General features: G+C 52.5%; 1 protein-coding gene across 5 annotated transcripts; it reads left to right on the top strand.

The window, feature by feature from the left end:
• The first annotated feature begins 4836 nt into the window (after positions 1–4836).
• On the top strand, positions 4837–13739 carry LOC122420639 (sialic acid-binding Ig-like lectin 6). Of its 5 annotated transcripts, none has more exons than XR_006263337.1 (8): positions 4837–4917; positions 5035–5394; positions 5513–5791; positions 5958–6005; positions 7110–7367; positions 7453–8135; positions 9124–9217; positions 9559–9587. XR_006263337.1 is itself a non-coding variant. In XM_043436003.1 (8 exons), the coding sequence occupies exons 1-8, from the start codon at positions 4875–4877 to the stop codon at positions 13269–13271; spliced, it is 1338 nt and encodes a 445-aa protein (XP_043291938.1). In that variant the 5' UTR covers positions 4837–4874; the 3' UTR covers positions 13272–13739. The 5 variants fall into 5 exon arrangements, 4 of the variants coding, with proteins under 4 accessions (XP_043291938.1, XP_043291940.1, XP_043291939.1 ...); XM_043436003.1 differs by lacking the exon at positions 7453–8135 and adding an exon at positions 13092–13739 and having other exon boundaries at positions 9559–9634; XM_043436007.1 differs by lacking the exon at positions 7453–8135 and adding an exon at positions 13092–13739 and having other exon boundaries at positions 4882–4917; positions 5308–5394; positions 9559–9634.
• The last annotated feature ends 605 nt before the right edge of the window (positions 13740–14344 follow it).

Here is a 14344-nt window from a genome sequence, read left to right as displayed (position 1 = left end):
TAGATGTTGCTGTTTAGTTGCTAAGTTGTGTTCGACTCTTTTGCAACCCCATGGATTGTATGTCAGAGAAGGCAGTGGCACCCCACTCTAGTGCTCTTGCCTGGAAAATCCCATGGACAGAGGAGCCTGGTAGGTGGCAGTCCATGGGGTTGCAAAGAGTCGGACACAACTGAGCGACTTCACTTTCACTTTTCACTTTCATGCATTGGAGAAGGAAATGGCAACCCACTCCAGTGTTCTTGCCTGGAGAATCCCAGGGACGGCGGAGGCTGGTGGGTTGCCGTCTATGGGGTCGCACAGAGTCAGACATGACTGAAGCGACTTAGCAGCAGCAGCAGAACTGTATGTAGCCCACAGGGATAGCTCCTCTATCCATGGGATTTTCCCAGGCAGGAATACTGGAGTGTGTTGCCGTTTCCTTCTCCAGGGGATCTTCCTGGCCCAGGGATCGGACCCACATCTCTTGTGGCTCCTGCACTGCAGGCAGATTCCTTATGACTGAGCCACCTGGGAAGCCACGGGAGGTGAAAGGGCTATGCATAGAGCCATCTGAGGAGTTCGGCTCATGGCTACAAACCTACAGCTGGTTTTTCAGACCTGATCATAGGCAAAGTCGAAAGCTTTCCTCGGCTGGCTTCACGGGGATGTCTGTGCACTGCAGCCTCTGAAAGGAGTTGCAGTGAAGGACTGCAGACTGCTCTGGCTTGTCATACTCTCCACATTTTTGCATTCCGAGCTCAGAGGACTTCATTCTTGGTCTGTTTATCTGAAGCCTTGGGCAGAGGTCTTCAGGCACCTCTTCTGAGGCCTCCTAATGTGGGGGGAGGAGGAGGAAAACCTGAAGACACTTTGCCCCACTCTGATTCAGGACTCGGTACTTTTCCACTCCCCCCCCGCCCCAGGCCCCAACCCAGGATCCATAGATCCACCACAGCTTCTTGTTCTGGGTCCCTGGTATGTGAAGTGACCCCCATGTCTGTGCTGGCCCATCAGACCCCTTGACAAAGATTCTCCCCTTGGCTCAACTCTAGCCAGGCTCTTCAAGTTCTTTTTTTAAAGAATTAGCCTCCAACTAACAAAGATGAAAAAAAAAATAAATGTAATCAAAAACATTTAAAAAATTGATTTATTTTTGGTTGCGCTAGGTCTTCGTTGCCACGTGAAGGCTTCCTCTGTTTGCAGAGAGCAGGGGTTTCTCTTTGTTGTGGTGCACCGGCTTTCACTGTGGCTTCTCTTGTGAGCACAGGCGCCGGGCGTGCTGGCTTCAGGAGCTGCAGCACCAGGCCTCAGCAGTTGCGGCTCACTGGCTCCAGAGTCCAGGCTCGGTAGCTGGGGTGCACGGCCTTTCACTGCCCTGCAGCACGTGTAATCTTCCCGGACCAGGGATCAAACACGTGTCCCCTGCACTGGCAGGCAGATTCTTACCCACTGCGCCACCAGGGAAGTCAGTGTAACCCACATCCCTTACCCTCTGTATCTAATGGGCTTCCTCATCCTCCAGCAGCCCACAGCTGCTGTCTGGTCACCCTGTCCTGCCTTCAGCAAGAAGCCTGGTGGGTCGGTTTAGCCAGAAGCTCCCTTTCCCCCAGTGTTTCCTTTCAGTAATTTTCCATCTGCTGACCCCTCACCCTCCTCTTTGGCAATAAATCCCCAGTCTTCCTCATCGTTGTCAGAGCTGAGCCTGGTCTCTTTTCCCCTGCAGGAAACCCCCATTGCGGGGGTCCCTGAACCTATGACAACAGTCCTGAATGAAGTCTGCTTCATGGTTCCTTAAGTGTCATGAGCAGAAACAGAGACACAAATGGAAGGAACAAATGTGTGGTGGCCAAGGGGTGAAGGGTGGGTGGTGGGGTGAATTGGGAGATTGGGATTCGCCTATATATACTACAATGTGTCAGGTTCCCTGGTGGTGCTAGTGGTAAAGAACACGCCTGCCAACGCAGGAGATGTAAGAGATGCAGGTTTGATCCTTGGGTTAGGAAGATCCCCTGGAGGAGGGCATGGCCACCCACTCTGGTATTGTTGCCTGGAGAATCCCATGGAGAGAGGAGCCTGGTGGGGTCCATGGGGTCGCAGAGAATCGGATGGGATTGAGCACCTAAACAACAGCATTGCATAAAACAAATAACTAAGGAGAATTTATTGTACAGCACAGGGAACTCTACTTTCTGCTCTGTGGTGACCTAAATGGGAAGGAAATTCAAAAAGAGGGGACATATGTGTACGTATGGTTCATCCGCTTTGCTGGGCAGCAGAAACAGACACAGAAGTGTAAAACAACTATACTCCAATAAAGAAAATAAAATAAAAATGAAAATAAGAAGTGCCAAGAATAATTTTTTTTCCCCTTAACAATTAGAATCACATATTTTTCTTTAACACCTCTGCAACCATTCCAGAACATGGGGGAGGCACTGCTTTTTCCATTTAGACTGTTGCTTATATCATCACAGTAGGCGATTAAAGGCTTAATTGTTACTTTCATTTTGACTCAAGTGCTCTAAGCAGCTCCCTCTGACGCTAGCAGCTCAGGCTGTCTCTCCCCACTTGGCTGAGCTCCTGGCCCCAGTCAGGTTCAGCATACCTTCTCGGTGTTTGTCAGGACACCTGGGTCCCTGAGGAGGGGCCCAGTCACAGCGCCTGTAGGACGTGATGCTTGGCCAGAAGCCTGGCCCGAGAAGGGATAAGAAACCACAACAGCCCCCCACCACCACACAGGAGACGTAAGAGATGCAGGTTCGATCCCTGGGTCAGGAAGATCCCCTGGAAGAGGGCATGGCAACCTACTCCGGTATTCTTGCCTCGACACCCTTCTGCAGATCCAGCCAGAGTTAAAGTCACCATCTCTCCCCATGATTGAAGGAGAAAATACCTTCTTATCTCCATTCCAAATGCTCCAAGAACCTGGGCTATTGGCCCCACCCACGGAAATGGTACAGGTAGGAAGGAAGCACTCCTCTGGGGCAGAGATGGAGGGGGCTTCCTACTGCTCAGGGCAGAAGTGGGGTCTTCAAGCTTAAAGGGGAGAGGGCTAAAGGCGGTCAGTCAGAGAAGGCCATGGCAACCCACTCCAGTACTCTTGCCTGGAAAATCCCATGGATGGAGGAGCCTGGTGGGCTGCAGTCTGTGGGGTCGCGAAGAGTCGGACACAACTGAGCGACTTCACTTTCACTTTTCACTTTCATGCACTGGAGAAGGAAATGGCAACCCATTCCAGTGTTCTTGCCTGGAGAATCCCAGGGACGACGGAGCCTGGTGGGCTGCCATCTATGGGGTCGCACAGAGTCGGACACGACTGAAGCGACTTAGCAGCAGCAGCAAAGACGGTCAGTGGGATTCCACTTCACCCGCCCCACCCCAGCCCGCATTTGCCTCACTTCTCTGCTCCCTGCTGTCTGGCTGCCACCCCCTCTCTCCCCTCCCTGGCAAAACTCTCATCTGTGTCACCAGTAACCACCCGTTCTCTTCCCGAACAGGCCATCTCGGTCACCACCACCAGCTCTCCCTACATCCCACAGTTAAGCTTAATCGGGGGCATGCGGGCATGCGGGTGTGCGGGTTCCCACTGCCCCGCCCAGGGCCCTCTGCCCCCGCTCCGTGAGTGTGTCTATGTGTCCACCTCCAGGGGCAGCTCTGCTACCTTCTCAGCCCCCGTCTGCCCAGCCTAGACCTGCACATTTATCCTGCTCTTGGCGGTGGCACTTCCATCCCCCGCCCCCCAGTAGCTGGAGTCAGCGCTCAGAGAGTCACTCTAGACGTCTCTCTCTGCCCCCGGTCCCCCACACCTCCCCTCAAATCTCACTTCCCCAAAGTGTCTTCAGTGGCGTCTCTCTTCCATCACCCAGGCTGCTATCTCCCCGCAGGCGTGGTTCTCTTCCTCCCAATCACAGAAGCTTCCTCTTGGCCTCCAGCCTCTCCCTTCCAGCTGTTCCCTACACTGGCTTCAGCAAGATCATGTTATACCTATATGACTCTGTCCCGCTTCTGCTCGAGAACCTTCTGTGGCTCCCGGTTGCCCTTAAATAAAACTCAGGTTTGTTTGTCTTCCCCCACTGTTTGAGCTAGTCGAGGGTGAGGACTGATTCAAACCTGTCTTTTTTGTTTAGGAAAAAACCATTTTGGCCGTGTTGGGTCTTAGCAGCGGCACACAGGCTCTTTCATGTGGCGCACGGCCTTCTCTCTAGTTGGGGCACGCAGGCTCCAGAGCACACAGGCTTCAGTAGTTGCGGCACGTGGGCTCAGCTGCCCCAGGCCTGTGGGATCTTAGTTCCCCAAACAGGGATCGAGGCTGCATCCCCTTTGGCGCAAGGTGGATTCTTAACCACCGGACCACCAGGGAAGTCGCCAAATCTGTCCTGTTTTATGTTAGTTTGTGAATGAATGAATGAATCAATCAAGTAAAGGCATGTGTTGCTTCTCTTGCCTCACCCACACCTTCTCCTGCCCCTGGTGCCCATATAAGATGTCTCCAGTTCCATCCTGAACAGGCCGCCTCCATGAGGATTCCCCAGGCCATGACTCTCAGGGAGCTGCATAGGGGAGCCCCCTTATCCAGGGCAGAAAACAGGGCAGGAGCCCCGGAGGCAGGACTCCGGGGCTCCCGTCCTTCCTTGCTGCCTCACTCAGGCAAGCCCCTTGCCCCCTCTGATCCTCAGGGGTCACCTTCCAATATGCAGAAATGGCAGAATGATCTTGGCGGGGCCAACCACTGCTGACTCTCTAAGCCTGAAGTTTCCTCTTAGGGGCTTGTGGCCTGGTTATCTCACCGCAGCTTCCTGTCTGAGCTTCCTCCGCCCTTCCTTTATCTGCAGCTTGGCCTTCTCTTTCAGACGGATCCGGAAGGTGGATCCTGCCCCGGGAGAAATCAGGAAGGGATGCGGCTGTTGCTGCTGCTGCTGCCCCTCGTGCTGTGGGGAGGTGAGTGGGCCGAGGGGCACCGGGAACCGACCCCCCACCCCCCAACCCCCACCCCCGCCCACACACACACTGGGGCGAGGCACTGGAGCTCCAGGCTGACTTTCTCCCTCTGCCCAGCACCCCTAGCTCAGCGCCTGGAACTGCGGCAGAATGTGATCGTGCAGGAGGGCCTGTGCGTCCTCCTACCCTGCACCTTTCCCCATCCCTGGGTTTCCTTTGGAAAGATCTACATGTTTTGGTTCCGGGAAGGGGCAGATACAAAACACGATCCCCTGGTGGCCACGAACAAGCCGGTACAGAAGCTGCATGAGGGGACCCAGGGGCGATTCTCCCTCCCCAGGGAGCCCCAGGCCAGAAACTGCAGCCTAAGCATCATGGATGTCAACGCAGGGGACAGCGGGACATACTTCTTTCGAGCCGAGACACACTTCAGAAAATTCCCATATCTAAACAAGATGTTCTTTCTGAACGTGACAGGTATGGCAGGGGGGCTCAGGGAAAGAAAGGGGCACCAGAAACCAGGGCTGGGGTGGGGACCCTGGGGCAGGCTAACAACATGCCAAGGGGGCCCCATCCTTCTCTCTGCCCTCACCAGCGCTCACCCATCAGCCCCACGTCCTCAGCCCGGGGGCCCTGGAGGCCGGCCGCCCCGGGAACCTGACCTGCTCTGTGCCCTGGGCCTGCGAGCGGGCCATGCCCCCCATCTTCTCTTGGACGTCCGCTGCCCCCAGCTCCCTGGGCCCCAGGGCCCCCTTCTCGTCGGTGCTCACCCTCACCCCACGGCCCCAGGACCACGGCAGCAGGCTCACCTGCCAGGTGAAGTTCCCCAGAAGCGGGGCGATGGTGGAGCGGACCATCCTGCTCAATGTCACCTGTGAGTGAGGGGTGAGGACGCCCGGGGGGCCTGAGGGTGTGCGGGCAGGGGGAGCTGGGGTGGGGCCCGATATCCGGGTCTTGCAGCTGAGCACTTGTTTCCATGGCACCAGTGCCCGCCCACTCCCTCGCCACGAATGTTGATCCTGCTTAACCTTCTGTCACAGATGCTCCACAGCACGTGGCCATCAGCATGTTCCAAGGAAACAGGACAGGTAGGAAGAGACCTCTCCCCTCCAGAGTGGGGACGGAACCCAGGTCTCTGCCAGGACAGAGCTTCGTTGGACCTCACAGGACTTTTTGCTCAGTCCTGTTAAGACTCTTTGCGACCCCATGGACTGTAGCCCGCCAGGCTCCTCTGTCCATGAGATTTCGCAGGCAAGAATGCTTGGAGTAGGTTGCCAATTCCTCCTCCAGGGGATCTTCCCCACCCAGGGATCGAACCCACGACTCCTGCGTCTTCTGCATTGGCAGGCGGATTCTTTACCACTAGTGCCACCTGGGAAGCCCTGTCAGAGGACTAACTGGAACATATTTGAGGGCCCAGCTATTGAGGTCAGACACAGGGAGAGTCGGGGAGGGGGGGGAGACAGGGGGGCGGAATTCCGAAAGCTCAGCTCCCAGAAGTTAACCTTCAGCTCACCCACAGCTTTCTTTGGCTAAATTCAAAGGAAGCTGTCACATTCCTTTTGCTTTCTCTCTGATGTTTGTTTTTTTTTTTGGGGGGGGGGGGCGGTGTCAGCAGTTGGCCACACAATGTAGCATGCAGGATCTTAGTTCCCTGACCAGGGATCGAACCCGTGTCCCCTGCAGTGGAAGTGTGGAGTCCTAACCACTGGACCGCCAAGGAAATCCCTCTCTGATGTTTTACCACCTGCTGTTTTCTCTTCTTTGGCCCATAACTACGCTTGCTCACTGTATCCTTGTCCACCAGGTCTTCCCTGGTGGCTCAGTGGTAAAGAACCTGCCCACAATATGGGAGACCCGGGTCCGATCCCTGGGTCAGGAAGAGTCCCTGGAGGAGGGCATGGCAACCCACTCCAGTATTCCTGCCTGGAGGGCTAAAGTCCATGGGGTCACAAAGGGTCGAGCACGACTGAGTGTCTCAAACACAAACATGCTTGCCCTGCGCCCTCTGTGCCCCATCTGATGGACAGTCTGGGCAGCTCCAGGGAAACCGCTGGGGCTTCTTCTGAATGCCTGTGGTTCAGACTCTGCCAGTCCCCTCCCCAGAGCGAGTGTGGACATCGCAGGAGGAGAGAGGTGCCAGCTTTGCCCAGCCCATCTGTCTGTCTCTCTGCCCTTCTCTTCCCCCGAAGCCCTCAAGATTCTGCAGAACACCTCGTCCCTTCCCGTCCAGGAGGGCCAGGTGCTGCGGCTGCTGTGTGCTGCTGACAGCAACCCCCCTGCACAGCTGAGCTGGTTCCGGGGGTCTCCCGCCCTGGAGGTCACCGCCATCTCCAGCACTGGGGTCCTGGAGCTGCCTCGTGTAGGGGCAGCAGAAGAAGAAGTGTTCACCTGCCAGGCTCAGAACCCGCTGGGCTCCCAAAATATCTCCTTGAGCCTCTCCGTGGTCTGTGAGTGTGGGGCCCCCTGGGGACAAGATCCCGGGGTTCCAGGGAGGGGAGAGGTGCCCCTGATCCCTCCCATGTCTCCCCACAGCCCCCCCTCCACAGCTGCTGGGCCCCTCCTGCTCCCAGAAGGACGAGGGTCTGTGTTGCAGCTGCTCCTCCCGAGCTCGGCCGGCTGCCTCCCTGTGCTGGCGGCTCGGTGAGGGGCTGCTGGAGGGGAACTTCAGCAACGCCTCCTTCAAGGTCAACTCCAGCTCCACCAGGCCCTGGGCCAACGGCTCCCTGAGCCTCCGTGAGGGGCTCAGCTCCGGCCTCAGCCTCAACTACGAGGCCCTGAACGTCCACAGGGCCCAGAGTGGGTTTGTCCTGCTGCTGCCAGGTCAGGGGCCTGCCGAGAGCTGATGCCCGAGAGAAAAGGAGCCTGGATCCTTATATGAGTCTGCTAGGGCAGCCAGAACAAAGCACCTCCAACTGGGGGCTTAAGCAGATACACCTCCCGGTGCTGGCGGCTGGAAGCCTGGGATCAAGGTGTCAGCAGGGTTGACTCCATCCCAGGCTGTGAGAATTGTTCCAGGACTCTCCCCGTGGCTTCTGACAGTTTTGCTGGCAACCTTTGGTGTTCCTTGGCTCGTAGGAGCATCACCCCCATCTCTGCTTTCATGTTTTGTGGCTGAGTGCTCAGTCTCTTCAGTTGTGTCCGACTCTTTGTGACCCCATGGACTGCAGCCCTCCAGGCTCCCCTGTCCACGGGATTCTCCAGGCGAGAATACTGGGGTGTGTTTCCATACCCTCCTCCAGTGGAATCTTCCTAACCCAGGGATCAAACCCACAGCCCCCCCCCCGGCAGCTGCTGGAACCCCCTCCTGCTCCCAGGAGGATGAGGGTCTCCTGCAATGGGGGGCAGGTTCTTTTTCATTAACGCCACCTGGGAAGCCTCCCCACCCTCGCTTTTATGTTTACATAGAACATAAAAGCCTGCATGTGTCTGTGTCCAAATTTCCCCTTTCTAGGACATCAGTCATATTGGATTAGTCCCTGCTGATCTCATGTTTTTTAATTAAACAATTTATCTCTGGCTGTGCTGGGTCTTCGTTGCTATGGGGGCTTTGTCTAATTGTGGAGAGCGGGGGCTGCTCTTGAGTTGCGGTGCTCATTGTGGTGGCTTCTCTTGTTGCAGAGCATGGGCGCTAGGGAGCAAGTGCTTCTTCAGTCGTTAAAGCTCTCGGGCTCTAGAGGACAGACTCAATAGTTGTGGCGCGGGGGCTTAGCTGCTCTGAGGCCTGTGAGATCTTCCCGGACCAGGGATCGAACCCGTGTCTCCCGCATTGGCTGGCAGACTCCTTCCCACTGAGCCACCGGGAGGCCCTGCTGGGCCTTCATTTTAACTTCATTACCTCAGTAAAGATCTCCTCTCCAAATAAGGTGACATTCTGAGTGACTAGGGGGTGAGGGGACTTCAACATATGAACTTGGGGGAGGGAAACACAAGTCAACTCGAACAGCCCCAGAGGGATGGAACTTGGAGAAGCGGCACCCCGGGGCCCCAGCTGGCGTGGCTGGTGGTAGAAGATTCTCAGTCCTGAGTCCAGGGGAAGGGGCTGGCCCCAGGGTCTACAGGGCGATGGGAACGTCCAGTGACGGAGTCTTGGATGGGAAGTCAAGGGGCAGGCGGGTACACTAACAGAACACAGAGAGGGGTGGCCTGTTGGGAAGATGCCATGTATTGGGGTTGGAGTTGAAACAAGATTCAAATTGTCTACAGGTAAACCACAGCCCAGGGCCAGCAAGGTCTTGGGAGCAGTCGGGGGAGCTAGCGTCACAGTCCTGCTTTCTCTCTGCCTGTATCTCCTCTTCAGGTGAGGCGGGGCTCCAGGGTGGGGGGAGAAGCCCAGGGTGGGAAGGGCTCAGGGTCCTGGAATCTCAGAAGACCTGAGCCGGAGGACCGGGGACTGGTTGGAAAGCCCCCAGGCAGAGAAGGAAGGCTGAGTGACGGCGTGAATCAGCCCGTAAGCAACTGGACCAAGCCTGGGGGTTTCTTCCCCAGCCCCAGTCCAGCTGCTGGGTTGCCCAGGTGGGAGCACCTGGACGCTGGGTCCACGGCCACCACCTCTTCATTCCATGCTCTTCATAGAGGGGATGGTCTGCTTACCCCGTGCCCCAAATTAGCAGGCTGAAATGCCCAGGGCTGTTCCCTTAGAGTGAAGACCCACAGAAAGACCCAGCCGGTGCAAAGCATGGATGATACGAACCACGCCGTGGGCTCCGGCTCCAGGGTGAGTAATGGGGCGGTCGGTCCCATTCAGCTTACCCCTTGTGGGCGACCCCTGGTCCGAGCCCTTGGCATTTCCCTACTAACATCCAGCACTCCCTGGAATTCCACATGGGGTTGTTTAAAACTACTGATTCAACTGCTCTAGCACGGCTGCTTCTGATGAAATATGTAGATAATTTGGTTGGTTGGTTGGGGGGTATTTTGCTTGGTATATCAGATTATCATATTCTCCTAGGGCTTTAGCCTTTTCTTCTCACATTGATTATGGGGAAGAGAATTGGTCCAAACCTAGTCTGTGTCAGACTCACTGAGGACAAGGAAGTAGGATAGAGAGCTTGAGGCATCCTAGCGTCACAGTTTATCACTTCTGATGTGTATTTTTCAAATCTACCGCCCTGTTATTTACTATCAACTTTAATGAGATGTTGTTGTTGTGTAGTTGCAAAGTCGTGTCCAACTCTTTTGCGACCCCATGGACCGTAGTTCACCAGGCTCCTCTGTCCATGGGATTCTCCAGGCAAGAATACTGGGGTGGGTTGCCATTTCCCTCTCCAGCGGATCTTCCCCACCCAGGGATCGAACCCATGTCCCCTGCAATGGCAGGCAGATTCTTTACCACTGAGTCACCAGGGAAGCCCATATTGAGGTATTTACACAGTTTAAATATGAAGTTAAACAAACTTTGACAAACGCATACCTCCTGCAACCATGTCCCCAGTCAAGATAGGGAACACTTCCATCAGGGCCCCAAATTCTTTTATTCCCCTTCTCATTCACCCCCACCCCTTTCCAGCAATCACTGATTTCTACCATTATTGATTCATTTTGTCCATTCTTGAATGTCATATAAATGGACTCATGTGATGCTCAATCTCTATATATGGCCTCTAGTGTTTTATTAAAAGATGTAAAATCCTAAGTGTAGATGCCCCCAATAATGGAGCATTGTCTCTCAAAATAAATCAACAAACACAGACAGAGTTGCAAGGAGAAATAGGCACATCCACAGTTAGGGTTGATTATCTCAAAACTCCTCTCTCAGGAACTGGCAGAACAAGAAGACAGAAAATCAGGTTTTAAATTTAATTTATGTATTTCCCCCTGCAGTTTCTTCTTGGTTGATCTTGGGTAATGGAATCCTTAGTGTGTGTTCAATCCCCATCTTGTCAGAAATCATGAGACATCTTTTCTGTTATGTTACTTTCAAATTTTCAGTAACCTTCTTTTTATCTTTTTTTAATGAGTGTCTCTTTGAGTCACTATAGCATCATGGTTCAAAACATGTACTCTGGAGCTGGACTGCTTGCATTCAAATCCTATCTTATTTACAAGGTGTGTGACCTTGGACAAATGATGTGCTTTCTCTGGCCTCTATTTATTTTCTGTGACATAGGAATATTATTAATATTGGGACTTCCCTAATGGTCCAGTGGTTAAGACTTATTGTAACAAGGCAAGAATACTGGAGTGGGTAGCCATTTGCTTCTCCAGGGGATCTTCCTGACCCAGGAATCAAATCCAGATTTCCCTCACTGCATGCAGATTGTATACCATCTGAGCCATCAGGGAAGCTCAGAGTAGTTATGAGGCATGATGAGAAGAGTTTCTGGCATGGATGAAGCAAGCCCTCCTGATAACCAATCAGAACCTTTCCCTCCTCGAGTAAGTCCCAAAGGCAGTTTGTTGCTGTTGTTATCACTTTATTCCCTGTTGTCTTCCCAACACCTAAAGGAATGCCTAGCTCGTAGATGCACAATATTTCTGGAATAAATCATTGATTCACCACGTTGCTGAATCTCATTTGCTAATAAAATTCTCTGTCTCTATCTTTTGATTGGTGAGGTTCATCCATATACAAATACTTCAGTCATAGTTATTAACAGACACATTTTTTTCCTTTCTGTGTTTTGGCTATAGTAGATTTAAACTATTAACTTACTTATTTTCACCTTGCTTTTCCTTAATGTGGGCAGCCTTCTCTCTATCTTCTAAAATAGCCATTTTCAGGGGAATTCCCTGGTGGTCCAGTGGTTAGGATTTGGCACTTTCACCGCAGGGGGGCCTGGGTTTGACTCCTGGTCAGAAACTAAAATCCTGCAAGCTGTGTGGCGTGGCCAAAAAAATAAAGTAAAATAACCATTTTCTCGGACTTCCCAGGTGGCTCAGCTGGTAAAGAATCCACCTGCAATGTGGGAGACTTGGGTTCAATCCCCGGGTTAGGAAGATCCCCTGGAGAAGGGAATGGCTACCCACTCTGGTATTCTGGCCTGGAGAATTCCATGGATTATAGTCCATGGGGTCGCAAAGAGTTGGACACAACTGAGCGACTTTCACTTTCCCAGGTGGCTCAGTGGTAGAGAATCTGCCTGCCAGTTCAGGAGATGCAGGTTCAATGCCTGGGTCAGGAAGATCCCCTGGAGGAGGAAAGGGCAATCCACTCCACTATTCTTGCCTGGAAAATCCCATGGACAGAGGAGCCTGGTGGGCTACAGTTCATAGGGTCACAAAAGAGTCAAGACTTAGTGACTAAGCAACAACAGCAACTGTTTTCTCCTAATCCAAGGATGATCTGTCTGCCTCTCTTCACTACTGTTCGAGGGTTTCTATTTCCCGCTTGCCGCAAAGAGTCGGACACGACCGAGCGACTGAACTGAACTGAACTGATAGCCTGAGGGTGTTGCAGGCAGGCGGCAGATATGAGTGAGGGGATCTGGTTACCATTTTTATTGCAGGATCTGATCTCTACTCTGTCTTCTAGAACCTGCCCACCCCTGCCCTTGCTTTATATTTCAAAATATCTCCTATCAAATTTAGATCTTGAGATGTATTTGTCTGTTAACTGCCTCTCCTAGAAAACCATAAGCAGGATTTCCCTGATTTCCCTGCGGTCCAATGCTTAAGACTCCAAGCTTCCATGGCAGGAGGCATCTGTTTGATCCTTTGATCAGGGAACTAAGATTTTGCAAGCTGTGTGGTTTGGCTAAAACAAACAAAACCACCCCCTCAAAAGAAAAAAAAAACCACATAAAACCACACACTGCATAATATGAGGGACTATGTCTGCTTTTTCCATCACTCCACACACAGCACCTCCTACACACACAGCCTGAACGAAGGATAGCACCCTATTTGGAAAGAACTGGTTTCGAGTCCTGGCTCAGGGGTGCATCTATAGATGTGTGTCTTCAGGAAAACAATGTCTATAATCTCTCTTAGCCCTAGTTTTACTATTCTAAGACACATATGACAATAGTATTCTCTCCTAGCACTTTTAAAGAATATAATGTGATCCATGTAAACACGAAGGGCTGGTCAATCTGAATTAACTATGTTTGAACAAATGAATGGGCAAATGATGAAAGTTCTATCAGTTCCAATTCCATTCCATTGTCTTTGACTCCATAGTTCTCCCAGACCCTGTTGCCTGGATCTGAATCCTTTCTCCTCCTTCCTCTCAGGAACGCCAGCCCCAGTTCTCTACAGAACCCCCTGCAGACCACCCCGCCCCCGCTGGGGCTGGCCCCATCTCAAGAAATGAACAAGAACCTCACTATGCTTTCCTCCGATTTCACAAGCCAAAGCCTCAGAAAAAGGAAGGCACTCACACTGAGTACTCAGAGATCAAGATACACAAGTGAGGAATTCTTTTCTCATGGTCTGGAGCCTGGAAGTCTGAGATCAAGGTGTCGGCAGGCTTGGTTCCCTCTGAACCCTCTCTCCTTGGCTTGGAGATAGTTGTCTTCTCCCCGTGTCCTCACACGGTCTCCTCGCTGTGTGTTTCTGTGTCCTAATTCATTCTTCTTATAAGAACATGAGTTTTCAGCCTGTAACACTCAGCCTCCAATCATTTAAAAACAAATGGCCTTCTTGGCAGTGGTCAGAATTCCCTGGTATGGGTGGAGGACCATAGGACTTGTGACCAAAAGTAGTTGTTGTTCAGCTGCTAAAATCATGTCCAACTCTTTGCAATCTCATGAGCTGCAGCACACCAGGCTTCCCTGGCTATCTTCCCTAACTATCTTCTTGAGCTTGCTCAAACTCATGTCCATTGAGTCGTTGATGCCGTCCAACAGTCTCATCCTCTGTCATCCCCTTCTCCTCCTGCCCTCAATCTATCTTAGCATCAGGGTCTTTTCCACTGAGTCAGCTCCTTGCATCAGGTGGCCAAAGTATTGGAGCTTCAGCTTCAGCATCAGTCCTTCCAATGAATATTCAGGGTTGATTTCCTTTAGGATTGACTGAATTGATCTCCTTGCTGTCCAAGGGACTCTCAAGAGTCTTCTCCAGCACCACAGTTCAAAAGCATTAATTCTTCGGTGCTCTGCTTTCATTATGTCCAATTGTCACATCTGTACGTGACTGCTGGGAAAACCACAGCTTTGACTAGATGGACCTCTGTCCAATCTGCTGCCCAGGAGTGGAGGGCTGTGACCAAAAGAACTGAGTTCAGATTCATTTATGTCACTCATCAAATGAGTCACTTTATCCCTCTATGCCTCACTTTACTGTTCTGTGAGCAGGGAAACCATTCCTGTCTAGCTAGACTGTTGTGAGAGAGCAGTGAAAGTATACACAGAAAACAGGTAATGAGGATCGTGACACAGAGCTTTTCGTGGACTCTGAACACATAAACTTTTTGCTGACAACTTCTCCTAAGGCTTGGAGGGGCCAGTCCCAGAAGTCACGGAACTGGAAATCAGGCAATGATGGC

Source organism: Cervus canadensis, chromosome 18 (genome assembly GCF_019320065.1).
Source record: "Cervus canadensis isolate Bull #8, Minnesota chromosome 18, ASM1932006v1, whole genome shotgun sequence".
NCBI classification, from domain to species: Eukaryota; Metazoa; Chordata; class Mammalia; order Artiodactyla; family Cervidae; genus Cervus; species Cervus canadensis.
Note: the sequence above shows the minus strand (reverse complement) of the source record. Positions and strands in the feature narration are given on the sequence as shown.